This window comes from Solanum dulcamara, chromosome 11, assembly GCF_947179165.1.
Source record: "Solanum dulcamara chromosome 11, daSolDulc1.2, whole genome shotgun sequence".
Classification (NCBI taxonomy): domain Eukaryota; kingdom Viridiplantae; phylum Streptophyta; class Magnoliopsida; order Solanales; family Solanaceae; genus Solanum; species Solanum dulcamara.
In genome coordinates, this window is record NC_077247.1 from 50,419,341 (window position 1) to 50,446,723 (window position 27,383).

At 32.9% G+C, this 27,383-nt stretch overlaps 5 protein-coding genes across 10 annotated transcripts; 2 read left to right on the top strand and 3 right to left on the bottom strand.

Annotated features, from left to right (window-relative positions):
- The first annotated feature begins 5,249 nt into the window (after positions 1-5,249).
- On the top strand, positions 5,250-7,336 carry LOC129873532 (deoxyhypusine synthase-like). Its single transcript, XM_055948646.1, has 7 exons — positions 5,250-5,526; positions 5,783-5,950; positions 6,031-6,249; positions 6,400-6,486; positions 6,602-6,728; positions 6,813-7,048; positions 7,147-7,336. Exons 1-7 carry the CDS (start codon positions 5,329-5,331, stop codon positions 7,240-7,242), a joined length of 1,131 nt encoding a protein of 376 aa, XP_055804621.1. The 5' UTR covers positions 5,250-5,328; the 3' UTR covers positions 7,243-7,336.
- Positions 7,337-9,034: 1,698 nt separating this feature from the next.
- On the top strand, positions 9,035-13,236 carry LOC129873807 (uncharacterized). 6 transcript variants are annotated; one of them, XR_008762779.1, is made up of 9 exons: positions 9,035-9,169; positions 10,325-10,589; positions 10,669-10,788; positions 10,870-11,028; positions 11,918-12,090; positions 12,266-12,371; positions 12,613-12,734; positions 12,816-12,859; positions 13,033-13,236. XR_008762779.1 is itself a non-coding variant. In XM_055948993.1 (8 exons), the coding sequence occupies exons 2-7, from the start codon at positions 10,347-10,349 to the stop codon at positions 12,846-12,848; spliced, it is 834 nt and encodes a 277-aa protein (XP_055804968.1). In that variant the 5' UTR covers positions 9,047-9,462; positions 10,325-10,346; the 3' UTR covers positions 12,849-12,859; positions 13,033-13,236. The 6 variants fall into 6 exon arrangements, 2 of the variants coding, with proteins under 2 accessions (XP_055804968.1, XP_055804969.1); XR_008762776.1 differs by having other exon boundaries at positions 9,047-9,462; XR_008762778.1 differs by having other exon boundaries at positions 9,047-9,359.
- Positions 13,237-13,886: 650 nt separating this feature from the next.
- Positions 13,887-14,924, bottom strand: LOC129872691 (glycine-rich cell wall structural protein 1-like). The gene has a single exon (XM_055947619.1). The coding sequence runs from the start codon at positions 14,922-14,924 to the stop codon at positions 13,887-13,889; it is 1,038 nt and encodes a 345-aa protein (XP_055803594.1).
- Positions 14,925-23,021: 8,097 nt separating this feature from the next.
- On the bottom strand, positions 23,022-23,450 carry LOC129872692 (glycine-rich protein 5-like). The gene has a single exon (XM_055947620.1). The coding sequence runs from the start codon at positions 23,448-23,450 to the stop codon at positions 23,022-23,024; it is 429 nt and encodes a 142-aa protein (XP_055803595.1).
- Positions 23,451-24,153: 703 nt separating this feature from the next.
- On the bottom strand, positions 24,154-26,485 carry LOC129872693 (transcription activator GLK1-like). The gene is made up of 6 exons (XM_055947621.1): positions 26,280-26,485; positions 25,970-26,046; positions 25,824-25,860; positions 24,870-25,107; positions 24,673-24,766; positions 24,154-24,534 (listed from the first exon to the last, which is right to left on the bottom strand). Exons 1-6 carry the CDS (start codon positions 26,449-26,451, stop codon positions 24,382-24,384), a joined length of 771 nt encoding a protein of 256 aa, XP_055803596.1. The 5' UTR covers positions 26,452-26,485; the 3' UTR covers positions 24,154-24,381.
- Positions 26,486-27,383: the final 898 nt, after the last annotated feature.

A 27,383-nucleotide genomic window follows, 5' to 3' on the forward strand; every position in this document is an offset into this window, starting at 1 on the left:
CAACCATTTTCGAATTACCAAAAATTGTAGTAACATTTATTTTTCTTCTAAGCAAGTTGGAAAAATATTTCTCGTCTTTAAAAATGACATGATTTGTTCCACTATCAATTACACAAATATCCTCGTGATTGATCATTGATCCAAACAACATTTGAGGCATATCCATATTTTTTTCAAAAAGAAATAAAGAAAATATTATAATTAAAACATGATCCATTATATAAATTTTATTTATTTACATGGACTAGAAAAATACAAATGTATCATTTAGTATACACAAATAAAAAAAATTATTAAAATATTATTAAGCTTATCAATATTCATATTTTCTTCTGAAAATTAAAAAAATCAGCAACATTCAGATGCATAGGCTCAATATTATTTTCAGAGATAAAGTTTGTCTCTGGATTATTTTCTGCCCTCTTCAAGGATGCCTGATATAGCTGAACCAGACGTTTTGATGACCGGCAAGTCCGTGACCAGTGCCCCAATACCTCCACATCTATGACATATACTTTCAGAATTTTTATTTGGTAATGTTTGTGGCTTTTCACTCTTCTTTTTGCACTGCTCATAATTTTTCAGTGTCAGCCGAGCATCATGATTATAATTTTTTCTTCGATCATGACCACGACCACGACTGGGGCCATGAACTCTTTCTCGTTGGTTATAATTTATCCGATTTACTTCAGTGAGTGGCAAAGAACCAACGAGCCGACTATCATTAAATGACTTATAGTCATACAAATATATATGAGTTATTTTAGACCACAAATTTCAAAAAAAATTCTTTCTTTCTTAAATTTCTTATCAAATTTAACTAACTCATATAAATTGAGAAGGAGAGAATACATACCATAATTATTTATACTTACTATGAAATCATTATCCCATTCATTAAAAATGTGATACCCCCTTCATTCTTATTTACTTGTCAAATATTTTTCTAATTTGATTTTCTTTCTTTACTTGTCAATTTGACAAATCAAGAAACGAATTTTTTTCCCTTTCTATTATACCCTCAATTTATTAACATTGAGTTAATGTCTTTAAAAAATATAGTGAGTAAATAAATTTAAAACTCTACTCCCTCTGTTTCCTTTAATTGTCAAAAATTTTCTAATTTAATTTTTTTTAATTGTCAAATTTGATAAATCAAGAAAGTATTATTTTTTTACCTATTATACCCTCAATTTATTGAGAGAGTTAATATCTTTGGTATCAAAATATTTTAAAATTTGAATTATGGCTTTTGCAATTAATAAGGGTAAAATGGTAATCTCACCATATCAATAATTGATTTTTTAATAAGTGTGTCAAGTCAAAAATTGACAAGTTAAAGGGAATGAAGTGAGTATCAATTAATAGAGGTAAAATGATAGACTCATACCAATTATTATTTTTTTAATAAGTGTGTCAAATTAAAATTTGACATCTAAAAAAAATAGAGGGAGTATTTGATTGTTTTTTACCTACCAAATCTATTAATAGGGATGTATTAAATATACATATAGAAGTATCATATGTATATTTTTATTATATTAAATACACAGAAATAATATAAATCTAACCCATTCATTAAAAAAATATTTGATTGCCTCTTCACCTATCAAATGCATTAGTGGGGACAGATTACCTACTAATAATATGTTAGATGTACATTCATAAATATCTCATGTATATTACACAGACATAAAATAGATGTAACTCAATCATTGAGAAAAAAAATATTTGATCGTCTCTTCAGCTCCCAAATTCATTAAGGGGGCCAGATTACCTACTACTAATATACATAGATAATATTGCGTGTGTTGGGCCAGATTACCTACTACTAATATACATAGATAATATTGCGTGTGTTGTATGAAATATATGAATTGTGTATGTATGTTATTATTTTTCAAAGGGAAAAAGGTAAAAAATATTCATCTATTTTATTTTTTTGTTAAGTTATCCTCGTTTATATTATTCGGCTATTTATATCTCCGATGTTATCAAACTTAATATACCTTTCGATTTGACGGATTTTTCAAATTGATCAAAACTATTCAATTTCAATTAAAAAATTATCCAATTCCATCTTTTTAGCCCGAACTCAATCCACTAAATTAAACAAAATTCATACAAATTAAATCTCAAAATCAAGTTATCCGATCTTCTTCATTTTCTTCCTCCATGAAAACTTCTTATATTTGCAACAACAATCACCTATATATTCTTGTGGATTCATTATTGACACATAACAGTAATTAGTTAGTAGTTAATGATGTAAATGTGTAGTTGATTGATTCTGTTAAGGAGTGTTATGTCAAAAAATAGGCGGGGTTTAAAATTGATTTAGAAATAAACCAATTAAAAGGAGTCGCCACTTAGTTTTTTAAAGAAATTTAAGAAAACTTTTAATTTCAAAGACTTCAACAGAAACAAGTCTTAAAAATTTAGAGAAGAGGGTACGATGTTCATATTACTATTTTAAGAAGGTTTTAGCACTTAAAATAGCCGCTAACATGCGGTTGTCCAACAACATAAATTATTTGACTATTTTAAAAATATTTAAAGAAAGACACTTGAGTTTGCTTTGACAAAATTTAGTTATTTGAAAATACTTAAATATTTGAAAAGAGGATTTATGATCAAAATGATCAAGAAAGAAAATAATATATATATCATTTAGGTAAAATCATTTTAAAAGGATAAATATTTCATAAGAGAAAACGGTTCCTCTTTTTGGGGAATTTAATAAGTTAAAACTAACTACAATTAACATCTAAGCAAAATAAATAACATAAATATGTAAATAAATTATTACAACAAAAAATATAAATGGATAAAAATAATAAAAATCTGTCCCGACACTTAGTTTCTGTTCGCCTGAACTAAGTAGTTGGGCCACCTGCATTTAGGGCTTTTGGCTCATTTCTCCATATCACAGTTGTAGATACACTGCATATCAGTGTATACAGCATAAATTTCCTATATATCTGTAACGACCCATTATGTCGTTTTGAGTATTAGGAATTTTTAGTTAATAAAAGACTCAATTCATAAATATTTAGATGAAATTTTGGACTATTCGATAACTACGATTAAGTAATTGAAGAGTGATTTTAGATAATTAATTTAGTTGGTGGGTTAAAGTGTTAATTTAATTAATACTCTATACCAATTATTAAAGGAAAAAGATAGGGTTTATAAAATTTTATAAATAATTAGTTGGAGCAAAAAGAAACTTTTTTTTGAAGAGAACAGCGACAAGAAAAACGCAGAAACTAGAAGAAGAAAAAAAATACGGAGGAAGAAAGAAAAGAAAGGGGAAAAGAAAAATAAAGGAGAAGAAAAAAATAGAAATTTTCATTCCAAAGCGTCAAGGTAATTATTCTCATCCTTTCCATTAAATTTTTATGTGATTATGAACATATTTTTAGGGTATATTGGTGGAGAAATAATGTTAAAATAAGAAAATATGACCCTAGGGTTCTTCACATAAAATCTTGATTTGGGGGTCGAATAGCGATCCGTTTTAGCTGAAATTTGACATGTGAATTTATTTTATCATGAGTGAACATAATCGGAAAGAAAATTTCAGATTTGACTTCAATGACTCGGGATGACTTTTTGACCCAATTTTTTATCCGAAAATAAATATAGCTATATGGGTGTCATTGGATTCGTATTTTTATGAAGATTATGTATTTGAACAGATTTTGACCATTCGGAAGAATTATGAAAAACTCAAGTTTTAAAATGATTATTTAATTTAATTGAGATTTAACCCTAGTTTGAAATTCATAAAATATGGGAGTTGACATGTTAAGTGACATCAAGATTAGGAACGTATTTATAGAATTTGGTGAGTTATTGGGGCTAGGTTAAACATATATATAATATTGGTGTTTACGGATTAGTTTACTTATAAATATTATATATTTGATAGATTGAGATTGGTTTGAGGCATTGAAGAAGGGGAAAGACATTGGTGGATTAACTTGCTTTACTTCGGTTCTTCGATTGAGGTAGATTATGGTTTTTTTTATTCTATATCATAGATAGACTCTTAATAGTGATTGATAGTCATTGAGTAATGCGTGAAGTTTACTATGCATTTAATTATTGTGGTTTGGATGATTGATATGTTGTTGTGATTGGTCTGAAATCCCGAGGCCATGAAATCCATAATCTTGAACTTGCCCTATCAAAAATGGTGCCTTGAATAAAGAAGGCTTGATAAAATATTGTTAATGAAGTGGAATATAATCATGAAGAATGATAAATTAATTTGGATCGGGTGTCACGTTCCGACACGGTATATTTGGATAGGGTGTCACGTTCCGGCATGGTATATTTGGATCGGGTGTCACGTTCTGACACGATATATTTGGATCGAGTATCACGTTCCGATACGGTATTATTGGATCGGGTGTCACATTCCGGCACGGTAATATAAAAAGAGAACAATTTAAAATGACTTAATGCTACCCAATCTCCAATAACTCATTTTTTAAAAGTGTGTGATGTGGAGGCATGAGTCCTCCTGTGTGATCTTGATATTGTTGATTGGTTATGAAATTGTTTATTGTGTTGTCACTTGATCTTGATCTTGTTGGTTGCCACATATTAAGTGCTACGGTTGATTTTCCGCTATTACTTATTGCATATTAATTCCTATTTTGAGTCGGTCGATGATACCTACTCAGTACATGTTGTCCTGTACTGACCCCTACTTGTATCTTTCTTTATTTTATTTGTGGAGTGCAGCGAGTCTTCCATCGGCTTCGACTCGACTTCAGCTTTAGTCAGTCTCCAGTTCATAAGATTTCAGGGTGAGCTATCCTTCTGGCTGACGATGAATTCTCTTAGTCATGACATGATGTCATTAGTGTTCGGACACGAACTATGTCACTTATTTTATTTTAATGTTTGACATTCTAGACTTAGTATTTTAGAAGTTAGATGTCCTTAATGTGATGACTTTCAGATTTTGGAGAAAACGTATTTATTTGAACTTCCGCATTATTAGTATTAATAATAATAATAATAATAATAATAATAATAATAATAATAATAATAATAATAATAATAATAATAATAATAATAATAGCTTTTTTTGTATATTATTTAGATGTCCAAACACCAAACCAAGTCAAACCAAACCACTAGTCAGATTTTTTTTCCAATTTGATTCGGTTTGTCGGTTTGATGCGGTTTATCGGTTTGCCGCCCTAGTCACAACACTATATAATGGTGCCTGCTATTGTGCAACAATTCGATTTATAACACACACTCGGAAAGTCCAACGCAGAAACTTGTTTGCATAATCTTTTCGCAATAATGAAAGACGACATGATGGACTCAGTAAGGGCGGCAGTTTTGAAAGAATCCTCCGAAAATCTAGAAGCTTCCTGCATAAAAATCGAGGGCTACGACTTCAATAAAGACGTTAACTATGCTGAGCTTATTAAGTCCATGGTTTCCACTGGTTTCCAAGCTTCTAATCTTGGTGATGCCATTGGCATTGTTAATCAAATGGTTAGATTAATGCACTTCTTTCTTTAACTTTAGCTAAAAATGTTTTTTTTAAGTATCTGGCTCTGAACCTATTTTTTCAGCTCAGGAAAGAAGTTAATTGCTTTAAACAAACTATTCTCCCCTTCCCATCCCATTTTATATGACCGGAAACAGAGTTGACTTTTATATATTACTATGTCATTAGTCATGTTGGTAGAAAAATTAGTTTAATATCACATTAGAGGTGAAAAGTTGAAATTTGTCTTTTTGTTTGAAGCTAAATTGGAGGCTTTCACATGAGGTGCCCACGAAGGATTGCAGCGAAAAAGAAAGAGATGTTGCATACAGAGAGTCGGTTACCTGCAAAATCTTTTTGGGTTTCACTTCAAACCTTGTTTCTTCTGGTGTTAGAGAAACCATCCGATACCTTGTTCAGCACCGTATGGTGAGTACCATTTCACCAACAGTTTATTATGTCTCTACTCTGTTGGTTTTACGTAACGTCAAGTTTAAATGTCTCTGCAGGTTGATGTTGTGGTTACTACAGCAGGTGGTATTGAAGAGGATCTCATAAAATGCCTGGCACCAACCTACAAGGGGGACTTTTCTTTACCTGGAGCTGCTCTACGATCCAAAGCATTGAACCGTATTGGTAACTTATTGGTTCCTAATGACAACTACTGCAAATTTGAGAATTGGATCCTCCCAATTTTTGACCAAATGTATGACGAGCAGATTAATGAGGTACATCCTTATTTCATCTGTATTTTGGAATTATTTACTACTTTCAAATACAAATGGATTTGTGACTTGGGTCATCGCGAATATGATAATACTTATCTTAGCTTTGGCTTGTTATGATTTGACCTTTTTAGCATCTTTTTTGTACAATAGAAGGTTTTATGGACACCATCTAAAGTCATTGCTCGCCTGGGTAAAGAAATTAATGATGAAACCTCATACTTGTATTGGGCTCACAAGGTACATTTCTAAAAGGAATGGTTTAGTGTTTATTTGATTCCAGAAAATAAAATGAAAAACATGCATTTTCTTTGAGTTTATAAATTAATGTTACTCTCGTATTTATCATTCTCAGAACGGGATTCCTGTCTTCTGTCCTAGCTTGACGGATGGATCAATAGGTGACATGCTATACTTTCATTCTTTCCAAAAGGGAGATGATCAAAATCTTAATCCTGGTCTAGTCATAGACATTGTTGGAGGTATAAGTATCTTATCAAGTGATTAATTCTTTTCTCTTATCAAGAATTTGTTATTTGATAAATTAAAATAAGTTATATAAACAGATGTCAGGGCCATGGATAATGAAGCTGTCCATGCTGGTTTGAGGAAGACGGGAATAATTATCCTGGGTGGTGGGTTGCCTAAGCACCATATTTGCAATGCCAATATGATGCGCAATGGTGCAGATTTTGCCGTCTTAATTAACACTGCACAAGAGTTTGATGGTAGTGACTCTGGTGCCCGTCCTGATGAAGCTGTATCATGGGGAAAGATACGTGTTGGTGCCAAGTCCACCAAGGTTAACAACTAATTACCTCTTATATATGTATCAGACTATAGGATTCAATGGATGTGAGATTCTAATTCCTTATACTGTTTTCGATTTGTTCAATGCAGGTGCATTGTGATGCAACAATTGCATTTCCCATATTAGTAGCTGAGACATTTGCAGCTAAGCGTAAGGAACTCTCCCAGATAAGGTGCCAAGTTTGAACGTTGAGGAAGCTGTCCTTGAATTCCTTACTTATGAAGCCAACTTGCCAGTGTGCAGAATACTTGAGTAGGGTTTATTCATGTTCAAGTAAATTACCCTCCCCCCATCCCCCTCCTCACATCACATAGTCTCGTTAGTCTTCCGTATTAGTAGGCGCAATAACGCACTATAATTTCTTGTGCTCTGACTTCTGTTATTATCTCTTTATTACTTTCTGTACTTCTGTACTTTTATTGCTCCACTCTACTCTACTCCACTATACTTTATTTGTGTCGCTTTCGTTTTTTGCGTTATTTGATATTTGCTTTCTTAAATCGCGTTGAACCTCATAGCCTTATCTGACCTCTTTTTATGTTTCTTTTGAGCCGAGGGTCTCCCGAAAACAGCCGTCCTACCTTGGTAGGAGTAAGGTCTACGTACACTCTGCCCTCCTCAGACCCCACGCTATGGGATTTCACTGGGTTGTTGTATTTCTTCAGTAACTTCTTCTTGAGCTAAATTTTAATGACATCTCACTTTGATTAAGAACATATTCTTATCGGGTGTTTATATCAAATTAATAAATGTATGATATCTTTTTATATAGACTTATAACACTTATTATATCCAAATACATGTCATGTATTTATTAATTTGATGTAATAATCAGTGAGGTTATGTATTACTCCTATTAGATAGAGTTAGCAGGTATTAGTTTTGTAAATATTAGTTACAAAGAAATTTATGTATTATTTTCATGTAGTATTAGTTATGCAAGATTTAGTTGTTCATATATTAGTTATACATCTATTAATTATTCCACCTTCTATCATGTGTAAAATAATACATAGATTTCCTAATATAAGTTATGAAAAAATTAGTGAACTACTCAAAATTCTTAACTTATTTAGCGAAAATGACTACAGTTTAAAAAATTTATCAATAATAGTTGTATTATAGTTCTATTTAATAATATCCCAATTTAGTTTCTAATTTTTCCAACCTGTTATGCACACATTTTTAGAGAAATAAATAAAAATTAATTGTAAAGTGACCCACCCTCTTAATATCCTTTCTGAATATTTATAGGTTAATAGATCTGTATTCCAAAGAACCTGTTTTGTATTTCATTTCATTTTTGTATCTTTTCTGAACTATGGTCCAATTTTTTATTATCAGACCATCTTTTTGTTTTATGTATCATTTCTCTAGTTATATTCATTTTCTACAAGCATGCTTGTTGTGTTTTCTGGATCGATCTCCTTTTTGTAGCCACAAATTTTAACAAACGAATTGCATTTACATAAGAATTGAAGATCGTTAATGGAGGATGAAGAAGAACATTGAAGCTCCTTAACGGAGGAAGAACATTGAAGCTCCTTATCATATTTGAAAGATACTCCCATAATTTTTTTCTTTTTAATTACTTGTATTCTATTAAGTAAAAAACAAACAAAAAATATACAAAAAGTGTCTAAATAGCAAATTAAATTATTGCCTTTTTTAATAAATAATAAAATGTAGCTAGAGAGTCTTATTAAATATTAAAATATTGCTATTTTAAAAATTTCCTCATAAGTTATACATATATTAATTATGCACGTTTTCAAATTACAAATCAAACCTCACATTAATTTTATAAATAAATAATTTATCTTCCGACCAATCACCACATATGATAATAATTAAGCAAGATTTAATATTTTCATAACTCTAACTTCAAATCAGATCTGACGGTCCCTTACTTGTACCAGATAAAAATGGAGATTTTACTCAAATTGGTGGTTTTTCTTTAAAAGGTGCTCGTTTGTTTTGGGAAGTGTATGTGGTGGTGCGGGGTTTGCCAAAGTGTGGCCCCTCAAATATCTATAATTTCAGGCTGACAAATTCATATTGAAAATTTGGACAGAAACAATCTCATAGACGTAGTCACTCTTTCTCAAATTGGTAATTGGTCTATATTTCTAGTAAAAAATTAATTGAAATTAAAGTAGGGCTATAATGACATTTACAACAAAATGGAAATCAATCAGCAGCCACTAAAAGAAGCAATTGGAATTTTTGGTGGAAAATAAATGGAATTCAGATGAAGAAACCTTAGGGCCATTCATGAAATTCATGCCCCAACAAAATCCAAGTAACCTTTTTGTTTGTGCATATTTATATGTGGCTATCTTCTTCATCTTTCTTTGTATTTCAGCAGTTGTTAAACTGAATTCTCATCTGAAATCGCTGATAAGGTTAGTTTAAGCTTTCAGAACTGTGAAAGGTTTCTTCTTTTTGACACCCCTTTCTCCTTATAACCACTAAATTTATCTCCTGATTTTGATACAGAGAATTTTATTGAAGTTTAGTGATTGGTTGAATCGTAGCTCGCGAATTGTGTCTCCTCTTCCCCTTCAAATTACCTCATAAATTTTCACATAACCCGAAGCCTCATCCTTGGACTAACAATTTTTCAGAACAAAGATATTATTTTCCAGTATTAGAATGGAATGCATCCGAACAGAGCTGAATGGTTATAGAATTATCCTATAGCCAATGCCCACTTAGTTTAAGCTTAAGGTGTAGTTGTTGTAGTAGTTCATGCTGGTACCTTTCTGTTGTTGTGTGTAGAGTTGTAGATGATGCTTGCTAGTAGATAAAACCCTCCTTGTTGGATTATCTATGAAGGGTGAAAGCAGATAATTGATATGATTATAATGTAAATGAACTAGTTCGTAGTGCCAATTTGCATAGATTGCGCCTTTTTAGTTACTAACCAATAGAGTTAAGGTTTTAGTTTGGGAGAAATATGTGCAGAATGTGAGTGAAAGTCAAGTCGTTTACTGGTGTATTGTGGAGAAGAAACAGATAAATTGAAGTCACGAAAAAAAAGGGATAATATTTGTTTTCGTTTTGGTTTCCCTGTTTCACTTACTCAAGGAAACACAGAGTGATATTAAAGAGCTTAGAAATTAGATAGTCACCCTCTGCAACACTAACTTGATAAAGCAGTAGATTTTTTCATTTCTGCATATTTCTTAAATGCTTCTGAAGAAGGTAAGTAGGAAACAAACTTATTCCAAATTTCATTGTATTATCTTTTGTTGTTGCTTCAAGGTGAGCATATCATGGTTCAACAATGTTAGGTCTTCAGAATGTACAAGCCATTAGCAGCTGTCAATCATTTCTGGATACTACTGTGCTGCATGAAGCCATTCATTGCAAGAGTAAAAATTTCAATCCTTTGATTAGTAATCTTAGTTCTGCTACCCTTGTGCGTTCTCCCGCTAAAGGAGTCAGCAGTTGTTCTTTCTCTTGGAATTGGCTGAGTCAACTGAAAACCTATAAACTCTCTCAGCATGCTACTTCATATAGATTGCTGGTAAGCGCTTATTAGAACCTTTCTCGCTCTCTTGACATATACCTTATCTTTGTGTATTCTCATTTCGTGGTTGCTTCAGTGCCGGTCACAAGATGCTACTTCACCTGAAAATGAGTATCGCTCCTCCCGAAATATAGCCATCAGCCTGTTCAGGCGATACAAGAATTTTCTTGAGCGCGGAGGAGGTGACAACTTAAAAGTATTCTCAGTAATTTATTCCTTCCTCTGTAACTTCCGTTTGTTGCTCTCTTCATGCATACTTATGATTCTGTTCTTTCAGGAGTTCATCAGTGCTGGTGTGAATGCATATGCTTTGGGATGTACTGATGAAGGATTGAGGAAAGAATTGTTTTCATTGAAGGAATCAGGTGTTGAAATTGAAGCCATGGAAACATATGGAGGAAGTACCAGCCTGAAGTCCAAGATTTTATCTGAGGAGGTGAGTCACTTGCTGCATTGCACAATCAGGGGTACGTGTGGATAGAAAGCAATTGCATATGATTGGCAGCTTTGTGTCATGTTGTAAATTCTACTATCTCTGTATCTAGGAGTATGCAGTATGTACATAATCCATTATATAATACTGAGGAAGTTGAATGAAGATTTGTTGCCATCTATGTTGCTCGGACTCTTCAAAAATGTCAACGGGTTCGTGTCGGATTCTCCAAAAGTAGTGTACTTTTGGAGAATCCGACACGGGTGCGGCATCGAAAGTGAAGAATCCGCGCAACTTAGGGTGCCATATGTTTGCCGTCAAGTTGCCAAATCATCGACTTTCTTCCCACTGACTGCGAAACTCATTTCTATAGGCACCTAGGTGGAGTATCTCAAAGGTTTTTACTAGACTGCCTCTTTTCTTAAAGTAACAGTGTAACACTAGCATACATTGAAATGAAATGTTCTGCTGCTGTTTGGTTTCAGATAGACTAGTTTCTCTGGAGTTTTGATTAAAAACAATATTTGTTTTCTCGAGAAGTTTCTTTAGGAACTCTTGATATCGACTCTGATTCTAGAAACATTGTCGGATTCCTTCAGCGGTTCCTCCTTAATTTTGGGACGGGAAAAGGTGTCTGCAAAAGAACAAGGGTGCTAATAAGTTGTTAAATTTTGTCCATGCTACTGTATAATGATGTGTTGCCAGAGTGGTTAGATAGGTGTTAAAAGTTTCTCTCCAGATGTCTGAATTTCCTCATTTTTAAATGGATATAAGTTCTATAAATCAGTTGATTACATGTATCTGATGCAAGTTTTTCTATAATCATGAGAACCACCATGACTACTAAAGATCTGTGATTACAGCTTTTAAATGACACATGGTTATGGTGCAGGTTGATGAGTGTATTATGTGGTTGAGCATTATATTCATCACCATCCTATGTACACCTCAACCAACTATAGTTCGATGGTCATCCACATCCCCAGTTTCTGATGAAATGATAGTCCAGTGGAAGGGCTTCTGTGCAATTATAGCAAATGCATACTTTGTGAGAGGAATGGCATGGTAAGGTTGCCGGAGGGCATACCATCCTAAAGTAGATATTTTTTCGTAGAGAGGAAACCTGTCATCAATTGTTTTCTTTCGAGGAATTTATTGGAAGTTCATTTTTAATATTTAGTTTTGTTCAAGAATTGAGTGTAGTTAATTGTGTATTAACATGCTCTTCTCTGCTCCTAAGGCTTCCAGTGAAGACTCTCCAACTAGAGCAGATGGCAGTTGCTGGTCATGCTGAAGAGCCCTCAGTTGTTGCTAGCCGGATGAGAATAGTTTTTACCACTCTAGAGGTGAGTTCAATAGACAAATTTCTATTTCTAATAATCTTTCCAAAACAATATTACCAGAAATATGCAATGCCTGATTCATGATTCGATTTTCCGGTTTGATAGGGCTCAGTGGTTAGGCATGCGTAAACAAGTATATATTAATTCTAAAGCATGACCCTATAAAGATCACCTTGTTTTATGATTTGATAATTACTATACTTATTATGAAAGAAATAATGACTCATCCAACCTTAATGGACAGAGTAATCCGGTACTTTTGCTGGTGGGAGATAACAGTACCCCGTGGAATTAGACAAAGTGCGCACAAGCTGATCGGGATACCACGGTTATAAAAATATAATAATGATGACAATTAGTGTTAGCGTAAGAAACTAATTCCTTCAACATTAGAGAGTCTAATTAGGATATAAATGATATCTCACCTGTTGGAATACTAATCTATAGGTGGAGATTATTCTTGGATATATCCTTCCATAAGATGTTAAAAGGTATGTTAACAAAGAAACTATAGATAATTTTTACTATATGTATACAAAGAACTTTTTGTTTCAAAATTCTATGGTTTTCAATAGACCAAAAAAAAACTTGGAGTTGTTGGTCTTTTGTTCGTAACATGTTCTTTCTTATTTACCAAGTATATTTTTTCCTTTTATCTTTTTAGGTTGTGAGTCCACAGTGGCCTAGAGGATGAAGCAGCAGATCCAGAATTGTACTTCACAAAAATGAAACATAGTTCAACAAGTATATCTACATATCTTTATGACTATTTCATCCATGCTCTGTTAACATGAATATTCTGTTACAAAAATGTATGTTTGACATGCAAACTTTCATTAAATATTCAGAGAGCAAACTTAAAAGGATATATTGAGTAAAGCTAGTCTGTGCTGCTCTGAACACTGCTCACTCTGAACTTCTGCTGAACATATTGCTATACTTTCACAGTGACTCAGAGCATATATATATAAGATCAAAACCCACATATTCTGAATTCTGATGTTGATCAAGATAGGCGATTCTACAGGGGAAAACACCTCAACAAACTTTTTATCTACTGTTATCTCACACCTCTTTGATACAATAATATTCTCAACTCTCATTTTATGGAAAAATCTTTTCGTAGGGAGCACTTCTTCCGGGGCCCTACGCAGCGCTAATCTGAATTAATCACATTTTAATGTGAATACCAGAATAGGAAATTAAACGGTTCAATCATACAACCAAAATAGGAAAAACAAAAGAGGAAGAATATTGAAACTTTACTTCACAAAATGGTAAAAGTTCCTTTAATCGACATGAATATGCAAAGAAAGAATACAAATATATATATCATTTGCTCATTGTACAATACAATTGTAATTGTCACTCATGAATCTCTCTCTCTCTCTCTCTCAGTGACCTTATCCGAATTATTGTCTTTAATTATACTAGAACAGGAAATAAAAAACAAATACAATTTGCATGGCAAATGATTGGCTGACCATTTAGCTTTTGAGCAAAGTTGGCACTGAGATTTTAGGGTTGCTTGTCACCATTGATCTTGCTTCCTTCATCAACAGGACTAGAATTTCCACTTACTGTACCTGTTCCTATCCCAAACCCAAATCCCATACCCATACCAAACCCTATTCCAATGCCACCATTATTATTACTATTGCCACCATAACCACTGTCTTCTCCTTCACCATAACCAGAACCACCACCATTCTCATCACTAGTGTTTCTGCCTCCTCCACCAGCAGCCCCACCAACTCCACCACCCACTCCAGAACCACTACCGTGGCCAGAGCCTCCACCAGCGCCATTGCTTCCACCACCTCCCCCTCCCCCTCCATCACCACCACCATTTCCACCAAAACCTACACCCATCCCGAAACCACTTCCATGACCATAGCCACTGTTGGTGCCACCGCCTCCACCACCTCCTCCTCCTCCTCCTCCTCCACCTCCACTTGCCCCACCAACTCCAGCACCAAACCCACTACCATGACCTGATCCTCCTGTAGATCCACCTTCACCACCACCACCACCACCGCCACCTCCTCCTCTTCCTCCCCCAGCAAAACCACCACCACCTTTACGTCCACCAAAAGTTCCAAAACCTGCACCTGCTCCAAAACCACTACCATGACCATACCCTCCATCTAAACCACTACCACCTCCCCCACCAGAGCCTCCACCACCTCCACCACCTTCTGTACTAGCTCCAGCTCCGAATCCTTCACCATGACCAGAACCACCAGCTCCATTCCCACCACCACCACCACGACCTCCTCCACCTCCACCACCTCCACCACCTCCCACACCAACACCTGCCCCTGCACCATGACCCTCTCCATGTCCCAAACCTTCATTACCACTTCCTCCTCCACCTCCACCACCACCACCTCCACCTCCTCCTCCTCCTCCACGATTATAAAAACTTCTGCAGCCACGCCATCCACCATAGTTGCAATAATCATCTCCATCCTCCCCACGGCCCTCCTCCATACACGCCATAACAATGCTTAGTACAAGAAGAGTCACACACAAAGAACGAATAGAAATAGCCATGACTCTTCAGATAACAATTAGTGTAAGCTCGGTGCTGATGAGTAGTGAGTCTAATGACCAACTTTTCAGCTTCCACTTCTTGTTTCTTCTTTGTGCAAATGACTCCTCTATTTATAGCCATATTATTCATGCAATCATTTGGCCATACCTCAAATTATGGTAAGTGTGTGTCTTTATTCTTTTTTGTAAAAGAAGGTCAACAATGAATTGACAGGCTACTAAACTATAGCCTGGCACTTAAAATTTTCGATATTTAGTTGGTACAAAATATTACAAAGTATCGTAAATAAATTCATGATTTAAAGTTTATTTGTTTTTATAAGAGATAAAATATCAAAAACACATTTAAATTATTCATTTTTTTTGAGTTTCATATTTAAACTATTGAAAGTGTGAGTTTCATACCTAAATTATCACTTCTCATTTTGAGAAACACACCTCAGTGGTATGTGTAATACAATCTCTCTACTCTCTCTATTTTTTGAATTTTTTTGGCCACATGGCTAAAATATTCTACATTGATAAAAATTAAATAAACTATTAATATTAGTTAAAAGTTAAAACTAAAGTATTTCTATCCCCCAAAAAAAGAAATTATTTTTTTTAAAAAAAAGTTATTTTTCTCACTCATGTGTATGTATCTAACACAAAACGAGAAAAAAATTGAAAATGGAGGATAAAGTGTGTTGGGTAGATTTTTTTTTTTTAAAAAAAGATATAAAAAAAATATCTAAATTATTATTTGAAGGAGTGGGGGGAAAGATGAAGTAAAAAAATTTTAAAAAAACTTTTATAAAAGATATTTAGAAAATAAAAATAAAACAAAAAATTTTGGGGGGGGGGGGGGAGTATGGTGAGAAAAAGTGGTGGAGTGGAGTAATAAAAATATTTTATATTTTATTTTGTATTTTTTTGAGGATGAATAGTAATACTTTAATATTTAATTTTAACTAATTCTAAGAATTTATTTAATTTTTGTTTAGGTGGAATATTTTGTCTAAGTGGAGTGTGATGTGTCAAATTTTTTAAAATGAAAGAGAGGGTGTAGCATTACACTATGGTGAGAGTGAAAAAAAAAGAGAAAGATATGTTTCTCAAACTAAGTAGTGATAGTTTAGGTATGAAACTCACGCTCCCAATAGTTTAGGTATGAAATTCAAAAAAGAAGAATAATTTAGATATATTTTTGACACTTATCTATTTCTATAACAATTTCAAATAGTAATAATTATTTATAGCTAAATTCTTTAATAATATATAAAATTTAATAAAAATTATTCAATTCACGTAAACTGGTATAATGCCCTATAAAAAACGTCTTTGACTAGTATGGAATATGAGTTGTCAGTACTAGATATTCCCCTAACTAAAGGATCATGGTTCGGTCTAATTCTAATTATTTCAACGACAAGAGAAATTCCAAAAGTTGCGAACCAATTAGATATTAATGGAATTTTTAAACACAGTAAAGACAATAGGACTACATGTGATTAAACCTATGGCTTACACATGTTAATGTCGTACATTATGATAATCGAAAATGAAATAGTGGAGTTGGTGCCTATATCTCTTCACTAATTTAAGGTAATTCTCAACAAAGATTTTGGATTCGTTTGATCATGATTTCCAAGTGTCATTCTCTTTTATTTATAGCTCTACATGCCATTTACTATTAATACCAAAGATTATAGAGTTGAAAGATTGTATTTCTATTGGCATAGAAAAAGAGTAATTAAGAGCAAGTAAAATAATTTCTTTATCTTTTTATATATTATACTCATTTTAGGACTATACTAATATATATTCTCCTTGTGTAAGACCCATTAATAATTTTTATTTTATTTTCAAGACATATGACAGAATTTTTTTTTGAATTATTTGTTTGTGCAGCCCATGTGAGTGTAGGATTTATAATTGGAAAATAATTATTGGCAAACTAAATAAATAAAAAAAGTAGTAGGAAGAGTAGTTTGGTAATATTATAGATTTATAGATATAGTGGCATTTCATTGGATATTTGTAGTGTACTTGTGGCAAGGAACAAAATGGAGTCGATATATAATGGCACCCATATTGTCACTCATGGTCCAAACATGATCAGAAAGTCAACAATCCTTTCGTTTACTTACTTCCAGCCTTTGATCCCAAGGACCACTTTATATAAAATTTCTACTTCTAATTTAACTTTTTGGTCAATGATGAGTGGATACATTTGTGACTAATTTCATCCAACTAGACATTCTACTTCAATCAGCACCCAGTTACACCCCACAAGATTTAAGTTATATATATTGGACGTGTTAAAAAAAATAAAAAATCATCAATTTAAACTGTTATAATAAAATTGTTACTTTATTTTCTGGCTGAATCCAAATAAAGACAGACAATAGACGAAATATTAATTATCTACTTAAAACTTCCTAATTTTTTTCTTTTGCGTTGAACACTTTATTGTAATTATTAGTGACTTCATTGTAATTATTAGTGACTTCATGATATAGCTTGCAAAATAATCACAAAGCCCAAAATCAATACTCATAAGGAAACGTGTAAAAGAAAATAAAATAAAAGTGAGCTAAACAAAAAAAGTACGTACGTACGTAATATTATCGAAAAATATAGCCAGTGTAAGTGGTTCTTGCAATTATTTACTGCTTCTTAAAAATAATTACAATACATTTCCAGTCAACAAACCATCTTTACGGTGGCTGACTGCCTATCAGTTAGGCAGCAATTATACTTGGGTGTTGTTCACCCTTAAATCAGTATAGTTAAATTTATTAAACTGATTTAAGGACAAACAAATTAAGATGACCAAATAATAGGATTGTTTTTGTTAAATTACTTATTAAAATAATAAAAATATAAAAAAGTAGTGAAGTAGATTAGACATGTTCTCTAGTGAGGTTATCGAAAAAGCAAGAAGTAATTAATAGTATTTGTTACAGAAGTTGAGAGTAATAGATTGTGAATAATAAAATTGTGATCCTCTCCAAATACATTTAAAACTAAAACCCTATATAACGCTTAATGTGAATTCGAATCTCGCTCTTTTGTTCCGTGTTGGACTGCAAAGACATATGATGAGAATGATCTTCGCTTATATTCACATTCTTGACTTGTTATACAAATATTCCTCAACTTACAACTCCGGAAATAGATCAACAAGGACAAATTCATATGTTAAAAACTTGATATCGCCTCTCTTATGTCTTCCATCTTCATGTCTCATCATGACATCAAACAAACTCATATGTTAAAGTAGATATCACCTTAGTTGCGTTATGTCTCTTCTATCTTCAATCTCCACGCGGTGACACAACGGAGTTCAGGTAGAAAATTATACTCTTTATATATGGTTAAATTTTTTTGTATTTATAATAGATGTTGAACCCTCTTCGATTAGTTCATGTGTCTACTTTTTTCAGATTTTGAACTCCTTCAGTTAAAATCCCGCCTCTGCTACTGTGACTCCACAACATGTCATTATTGACAAACTATCAAGTCTGATTGGTAAATACTTATTCAGTGTTTACATCAAATCATATCAATTAGTAATTATTATGAAAGTAATTTAATGAAGTTTATTTATTAATAATCATGGTTAGGAGAAAGAACGCATCCACTAGTTGGTCGGTCATGTAAAATTCGGTATATTTTTACTCATACGTGATTAGTTATTATATTTTAGTAATTCACTTCTGGAACTTAGAACCCCAAAATCCTTTATTAAAGAAATGCGAAAATTTGATTTGTTAAAAATAACCAAAAAAAAAAAAAAACATCCCAAATGGAGTGTCTATGTTTGTGCATCTTCTTTTTTCCATCATGAACTCATAAAGATAGAAAACGATAAAGCAATGTAGGGGGAAACTTTATGAAAAGTAACATAATGTTATTCCATTTTTATGTTCATCATTTTCTAGCACATTTAATTTTGAGATTTGAGAATGCTCTTCTTTGTCTTTTTCCATGCACCAAATATTCAAGCTGCTTCTTAAATCTTCTAAATGGAATACAATTGTACAAGCTACTCCCACTTGAGCTACTATATATAGGTATCTCTTCAACTTCAATATTAAGTTTTAATTTTGTTTATTTATATATAGTGCTCTCCAGTACCCTCTTCAATTAATGGCTTTTAAAAATTTCCTAGTTGAATATTCTAGATAATTTTTTAAAACCAAATATGCTTTGTTCTTAATTAGCTTAAAATTATAGTATACATTAGGAAATTTTTAATAAAATGCAATTTATATGTGCCCGAATGATGCACGATTGAAAAAACAAAGGATTTCATTTTTAGATATTGACCGTGTAATTTTAATTTCTTTTGCCACTATTTGTTGTATTTATTTGAATAAACACTAAAAAATGTCAAAATTGTGGGCATTTGATTGGTGGAAGTCAAGAAAGAAGGCCAATGATCATTTTCACATATTTTATCAAATATAGTGGTATAAATGTGTTCATAAGCACCAACCATGACTCTAAATTGCCTATAAATAGGCATCTCCACTGTGAACACATAACAACAAAAATCTAGAGAAATACATGTGAGATTTAGAGAATTTTCTCTTGGAGATCTATAGTATTTTAGGTATTTGAGTGTGTGAGAAAAATATTGTGTATTATATGGTTGTAACAATTTTCATATAGTGAATATTTTTCTGAGTGGTTCGTGGTTTTTCTCCAATTGGGAAGTTTTCCACGTTAAATCTTTGTGTTGTTATTCTCTTTAAATTTCTCTGTCATTTTCTGCTTGAAGAAAGTCTAAAAGGGACGAAAATTATTTGGTGCTTTTTCTCAACACTATTAGTATAGTATGGCATATTATAGCAGATGATCTGAATTATTTTTAAGTTACTAATATCACTTATTATGAACAGTTATTTATAGTTAACTTCTGATCGTATTAAAGAATTTCTTTTACATTGTTTTTTACTATATAGAAGCTAGTTGAATTGATGACAAAAGGGTACGGAATACGCCCAGACATGTCTGGCTGTAGAACGGCGTTCAAATAATAAACAAATGGACCATTTTGTTTTTCTTAATCATTGTTTCTTGGGGAAAAAATAGATAATTTGTTGTGGATTAGTAGTAAATAAGTACTTTAATCAAAGAATATCTCCGTGATAAGACCTGCTTATGTATAAGTTATAGGAATAGTTATCCATATGTACAATCTAAACAAACAATTTATGATTATAGTTTAATAATGTTTTTTTAAAATCTTAATTAGCCAATATTAAAATTCATAAAGTCGAATTTCTTCCAATGTTATTGTTATTAACTTGTTTTTCAAACTATCGTAGAACCCTCTTTATTTTTTTATTTTATATTTTAAAAATCTGTATCACATGATGTATACAAGTGTATACTCATTGTGTACACTATATATATATACATACATATTTATACATTATTATACACGTTTTATGCATATAAATGTGTAAGTGATGTATTATGCTTTGTATTATCATGTATGAGTAGTGTATAGCTATGTTTAAACAATATATTCATACAATCTCTGGGAAATTTTAATAAATTATGAATATATCGCGGAAAGGAAAGTAAGACTAATATAAAGTATTTAATTAGAATTATTATTGCTATTTTAGAAATCTATTAATGCATGTTAATGTTTTATTAATATGGGTAACTATCCCACAACGTAGACCTGTTATTTAAAATTGAAAATAAAAACATGTACACCATTTGCTAGATTAATAATAATTGGAAAAAAGGGAAAAAAATTAACGTTTTGGGGTTCTTCAATCTTAAGTGGCACTGCTAATTACTAATTAACACTATACAAAAAATAATTTTTAGTGGCAATTAATTAACAACAATAGGTTAATTGCCGCTATATATATATTTTTAGAGACAATTAATACTCTTTGTAAACTTTTCTAAAGCCTATAGCGACATTGAATCCAATGAAAATTAATTAATGTCAGTAAAGACTTTAACACTCTTTATTAATGTGTATATTTTTTATCGTTAAAAGCTATTTTTGTTTAGTGTAATTCTATAGCCGCTTATGTAAATTAGGTAAGAAATTGATAGTTAGGCTAAAAATGGTGTTGGCTTGTACGAGTCCACCACATGAGTCAGGGGACCAGGTCCCTTGACACAATCAGTTAACAAAATGCTCAAGTTAAGTGCAGAATGTAAAATGTCACACAATGTTTTTACGTGAAAAATCTCCTTGCTCAAGGAAGGAAAAAACAACGACCTGTCCAACAGGATTTCACCAACCATTCTTTACTGAGATGCAAGAGCAAAGTAATCTATTACAACCTATTGTAACTAGACACTAACCCTCTCCACCCCTTGGCTTGCAATACCTCTATTACAAGACTTTGAGCGTAAGCAATACCTCTGTTGCCCACTATCCCAACTAACTCTAGTTGACATAGACTTTGAATACTCCGATTAAGCTAACTCTAGCCATGACTCGGAAACTAAGCAATAACTCTATTGCCCACAATACCAACTACCTCTAGCTGACGTAGAGTTCAAACACACATTTCAAAGCTAACTCTAGCTATGAACTCGATGCAAAACTGATACAAGGAAAGATGATCAATATTCTTTTATAGCATAGGAACTGATCTTACAATGTTAGAACATAAGACACAATATTACAACAAAGCAGCAACCTAAAAAACTATTCTTCAAATATAGCTCGATCAGGTCCCTTGTTGCCTTGATGAAGTTGTTCTTTCTTGAGAGAAAATGATGGTCTTTGCTTGTGTATTCTTGATGTGCAAAAACTTAATTATTTCTTGTCCAAGGATAAGTATTAAGGTATGGACAAAAACAACCTCGTGCATTTTGATTGGCTGGACGTCTCTTTCCTTCGGCTGTTGCCCACCAACCACAATAGGTGGTGACAACTTTTACAGCTGGACCAAGTCCCCCGATCAGGTCCTATGGTTTGTAGTCTCTTCTGATTTGCCCACCAACCACAACAGGTGGTGGCAGCTTTTACAGCTGGTTCCCATTTGGTATGTGACACACACCGATCATGGGACTAGGTCCGCCAATTAGGTCTCATGGTTTGTTGATGCATCAAAACTTGAATTATAACATTTTCCCCCTTTTTGATGATGACAAACCATGCAGACGTGTGTTCATGTTTATGCTAACCAGGTCCCTATACTTTCCCTATGTCGGGCAGTTCCCCTTGTCACATAGCTTTGTAATTAACATGAACATATAACTTCCCCCTATCAGTATGCATTTTTTGTCTGTCATGTCCCTCTTTGCATCATTTTTTTGTACGGTAGTTTGTTAAATCATCAAAACCCAAGATATAATAAATGGTTAGTTAGCTAGATGACCAAATGATCATTCTCCTTAATATTTTCTAGGTTATACTAAAGGTGACAAATGAGCGAGTTGAGCTGAACAAGACATAATGAACTAATTTAATAAATAAAAAATTATTGACTTACACAAAAGTTACCTGATCTGAAATGGGGTAAAAAAATGACATTAAGAAGAAAAAGGCTCTCTTTTCTCTCCTCAAATTCAAATTACAGAAATCAAGTCGATAGTACATGTGAGGGGATTGGGTCTCATTTTCAAATGTGTTAGCCCATTTGGGAATGCAAGGCCCATTTGTTAGCTCATTTGGAACATGAATCTACCAAGGTTGGTTTTGATGTTGGAATTTGGGAGGGTCAATATTTTTGTCTTGCTCACCTTAACAAAAGCCTGTAGCCTATGGAAATGGTTCCTCTTTATTTCCACAAGTTTCTATTAAGATTTGAGACACTTAGTGTATTAATTCAAAAACGGAAGAGGAAAAACAAAACAAACAAGCAGGAAATTAAAACACAAGACTTTCATTATTAATGGCATAACCAAGAATATCTGACTTGGGAATTTCTTGCTATAGCTAGCATTCGAATAACATTAAAAAATATTGAGAAAAAAGAGCATAAATAGTTCTCCTTGAAGTTGCTACTATTATTTATTCTAGTTCATAGAAATTAAACATGTATAATATATTTTCTTTTAACGAATTTATACCAATAGATGCTGTATTTTGCGGGTTTTTATTAATAATTTGTGAGTATAAGTTCAAGGATGCATGTCATTTTTAATTGCTGCATCACCTCCTTCACCTAGGTCACCTGCATCAATATTATCATTAGGATTATTGCCACCATTATCTTCAAAGCCTTCATTAATCCTAGAACCAGTTCCAGCTCCAGCACTACTTGTTCCACCACTTCCGGCGAAAGGACCAAAACCACTTCCAAAAGCACCTCCAATGCCACCACCAAATCCACCAATGCCGGTTCCTAAACCAAATGGAGGCCTAATTCCACCTCTAAGACCACCAAAACTCCCAAAAAAAGGCGATAAAGGACCGTGCAGCTGGAAATATTCATTCTGCTCATCAGCTGTTGCTTTCGCCTTTGTTGCACTTAGGCTCCTCGCGTTTGTAGCGTAAGCAAGAACACTCGTGATAATAAGAACAACAAGAAGGAGAATCTTGGTTGCCATTGTAACTCGTTGAAGAATATTAGATGATGTTATAATTTGAGTGTGAGAATTGGGTTTGTAGGGTTAAGTTATATAGGTCTCCAGAAATCTCTACAATAATGTTGAATTTGGAAGATAGAAATTAATATCACTAACTCATACATATTGCGTGTATTAACATGATCATGTATTAGGGAGGGGAAAAAAAAGAGCCAACTACACCTTCTCGACTTCATGATCAACCTAAGTCCTAGCACAAAGCAAACAAATCAAATTACACAACTTATAACAGTCAATTAGTTTTCTCCTTTATTTTAAAGGTCGTCTTATCATTTTAACGTTAGCAACTTCATATATACTGTTTTCGTGTTCTATTTCGTAACAAAAATTGTTAGATGCATAGTATAGATTAGAACTTACGGAGGTCCTAATTAAGTTTACAACTCACCATTGCTATCCATTATCAAAAAGAATTTTCACGTGCTTGGCTAGTGAAGAAAAACAATATTCAAGCCCACACGTGAAGGAGAGGTGTCGTAAATCTATAATCTCTCTGACTAACCTTTTAAATTTTTAGATGAGACGATAAACACACATATTTCAACAATATTCTATAAAGTTGAAATTAAACCGGTACATTATGAACTATTCAGGTAACCTATATCAGAACCATTATATATATTGATCAATTAATGATCATGATAGGAGAGAGATTGGTCACAGCCCCTTTGCCAGTCTCAGTTGGATCGATTACAAAACTGATTAAGTTACAAAGTTGTAAAATTAACCTAGCTAGCTAACTAGCTCGGTTAGTTTAAACAAAAACAAGAAGTTTACTTAATTACTTGGATTAGCCAAGACAAAAGAAAAAAAAGGAGTACAGTACTATATGATAAGGATATTAATTAAAAGAGTTTGTTTTTCTTGAGGGAAAAGAAGAGACCAAAGGATTTTAACCAAGGGTGAGGTCAAGAGAGATATCTGAACTGAGAGATAGCTCTAAGGACATAGTGCTACGGGAGTCTTCCTCTTCAATCATTGAAGCTGCACTCTTATTTGACAAACTGCTACCATATGATCGTACCATTTTATTCCCATCCCCATCCTGCCAAAAAAAAAAAAAATGTTAAGTAGTACGTCGTAATTCTCTATTATATCAGTACATTGTCATTGTTCCCAATTTAGTATGTCAAGCTAAAGAAAGTTAATTAATAAAAAGCGAATTAAGGATTTCGTTAATTACTTGAACATTGCAGTCATTGAAGAAATCCCTGAACATGTTGCAAGGTGGGTTGGATCCTCCTTCCAATCCCATCATCTTCTGTGGCATAGGTTTCCTGTTCAATTATAACAACAGGGACGGGAGGGGTAAAGATGTACTTTCATATATCATCATTGTAATATAAATGAATTGATGAGAAAAAGAAATATGAGACGAACCATGGAGGAGGAAAAACAGTAGGGCTGGAGGCAATTTGGTCGAGATAGTTAGTTGTTACTGTCGAATTAGGACGTCCATCAAAAAAGGCTTTGCCATTAATATTCCCATTATAGTAATGATGAAGAAAGTTTCTCTGTGGATAATTCATTTGATCTGGACCATCCATTCTGTTCCTCTTAATCCCATTTGCAGCTTCTGCTTCTGCTAATAACCAAAAAGTCAAATGAGTTGGTGGTATACATGATTAACTCAATCGTAACCTATTTATGTGTGAGAAAATTAAATTAACAAAAAAAAAAAAGTATCAACGAAATGTATAAGACCCAAATAAAAAGGTGAATTCTCTATTTTGGCCTCCCTAGTACCAGTAGTCCCTTTTCAATTTTAGTAAACCTAAAGGCGTTAAGGAGTCCGGCAAAACATAAAGGGTAAAATGAAACATAAAAAGATTCCTCAAATGTAACTTCAATTCACTATATTTTCTTGATTGTATCACTGCTCACTCATATACTTTCTATTTTCTCAGAAAATTGACACAAAATTTCTATTGAATCAGCTTCTTAGATGATAAAATCAAGTTTCAAGCGGTCAAAGAAAAAATCTCTAGAAAGAATTTTAAGGAAAAGAAACCCATTGAAAAGAATTTTAATTATGCTCCTGATTTTTTTTAAAAAAAAAATAAATAAATTATAATCCAACCACCCAACGTATCTTCCTGAGGTGGTGGGCGGTTTGGCATGACCCCTATCATGTGCCTTGATCAAAAGAGAAATACAAAAATGAAGAGGGACATCAAGCCAAAACCTTCAAGTTTTGAGTATTTATCTAGGCCGAACACCAAAAAAATAGGTCTGGGACCTTAGTTATGTATAAGTGTAGTATATATACAAAAGCATATATGTAACTTATAGAAGAAATGGAATCTGAGGAAGAGAATAAAGTAATGGGGATACCTTGCATCATATGTTCATGCTTCATGCTTCTGTACATCTATTCATATCATCAAAAATACATATTCTTAAAGTTTAAGAAAGGGTGGGAGAAAAAAAAAGAATTTAGAAACCCTATAGAATTAATTAAAGGGCTATCTGTTTATTACCTGAAGGTGACTCTTAATGTGAGATATGGTGAGGCCCTTCACATCCATCAACTGTAACACCATCTTTGGTGTTGCTCCTAGTTATTAGTATTTATGTACAACAACAAATTAAAGGAATGTAAAATTCAATTAATAAATAATAGATACCAAATTATTCAGTCAGCTTGATATATAGATAGGTCCACTCCACTCCTCTTTAAAAAAAAAAGAGATGGAACCAATTAAAGGAATGTAAAATCTTTAATTAAGAATTAAGAGAAATGGTCCCTTTTTTTATGCTACATATATAAGAAAAGAGATTTAGGCTTACGATCTTCTCCACCAAGACGCTCAACAGCATGGACAAAGCTGCGATGAAGATCATGTGTCCATCGGAGTCTCGGCATTTTGGATCTAACATATGGTCTTACACCTGATGATTTATTTTCTAGCTCCATGGATAAAGAAGGAGAATTTTCAGAGAATTCTAACCCCTTCATCATCTTGTTAAAAGATGAGAGGTTGGGAAGATAGAGGTAAGCTGGTTTGGATGAAGAGAGAAAGGAGTTATGTTCTATGTTCAAGTATATACAAAGGGAATAAATATAAGGGAGTCACTGTTGTCACCTTTTGTCTACTTGTGTCCAGGCTTTTACAAAAATGGATTTTTCTTACATAAAATTGAGTTCCTCAAAGAGTTTAATTTTAAGTCTTTTCAATTTTGATTATGTAGCTGAAAATTTTGAATTTTGTTCAACCTTGCACTCATAATTGGATGGAAATAGTGGGGAAAAAAGGAACTCGAAATAAAGGGAAAAAAAACAATAAAGATTCTGATTACTTTACAGGACATGCTTTGTTTGAGGTCAGTATCGAAACATTCTTGTGTGCCCTCATATGAGATAGGAGTTCACCTCGACCTCAACAACCCCCCCCCCCCCACCCACCTCCGCAAAGACACCTTTACCTGAAAAAATGGTCTAAAGAGATCATTAATGGTGATTGAACATAGTAAACATCGTCAATATTTAGATTAGCTAAAAGACAATCTCGTGTGTGAAAACCTCTTTTGGCATTTGGTGAAGTCAGTTACGAATAATCAATTAAGACTACAAGCGTGTACTGTATGAGTTATATATACAAAGTGTTTTTGTTTGTGATCAAAGTTTTGATAAACATATTATTCGTCAAGTGTATTGTTTCTTAAAATGGGATTAATAACACACCTCTTCTAGTCCATATTAAGTGAATTGTTAGGGTATGACACATTCTTTAAAAAAATATTTAAACACATAATTAAATGTTACTTTCCACTATTATCCTTTTGATTATTTTCAAATTAGTCTTCTAAAAAATGTAAAGTAGTTAAGAACGTTATTAAATGAAGGATAAATATGAAAAAAATCTCAACAATTTTCTTGAAGAGGATCTAGGG

Coding starts and splice junctions, on each gene's coding strand:
- LOC129872692 (XM_055947620.1), bottom strand. CDS start 23,450: ATGGCAACCAAGATTCTCCTTCTTGTTGTTCTTATTATCACGAGTGTT.
- LOC129873532 (XM_055948646.1), top strand. CDS start 5,329: ATGAAAGACGACATGATGGACTCAGTAAGGGCGGCAGTTTTGAAAGAA. Junction 5,527..5,782: donor TTGGCATTGTTAATCAAATG/GTTAGATTAATG, acceptor TTTTGTTTGAAG/CTAAATTGGAGGCTTTCACA. Junction 6,729..6,812: donor AGTCATAGACATTGTTGGAG/GTATAAGTATCT, acceptor TTATATAAACAG/ATGTCAGGGCCATGGATAAT.
- LOC129872691 (XM_055947619.1), bottom strand. CDS start 14,924: ATGGCTATTTCTATTCGTTCTTTGTGTGTGACTCTTCTTGTACTAAGC.
- LOC129873807 (XM_055948993.1), top strand. CDS start 10,347: ATGTTAGGTCTTCAGAATGTACAAGCCATTAGCAGCTGTCAATCATTT. Junction 11,029..11,917: donor CCAAGATTTTATCTGAGGAG/GTGAGTCACTTG, acceptor GTTATGGTGCAG/GTTGATGAGTGTATTATGTG. Junction 12,091..12,265: donor TTTGTGAGAGGAATGGCATG/GTAAGGTTGCCG, acceptor TCTGCTCCTAAG/GCTTCCAGTGAAGACTCTCC.
- LOC129872693 (XM_055947621.1), bottom strand. CDS start 26,451: ATGATGAAGGGGTTAGAATTCTCTGAAAATTCTCCTTCTTTATCCATG. Junction 26,047..26,279: donor GCGTCTTGGTGGAGAAGATC/GTAAGCCTAAAT, acceptor ACTAATAACTAG/GAGCAACACCAAAGATGGTG. Junction 25,861..25,969: donor ACATTAAGAGTCACCTTCAG/GTAATAAACAGA, acceptor TGATATGAATAG/ATGTACAGAAGCATGAAGCA.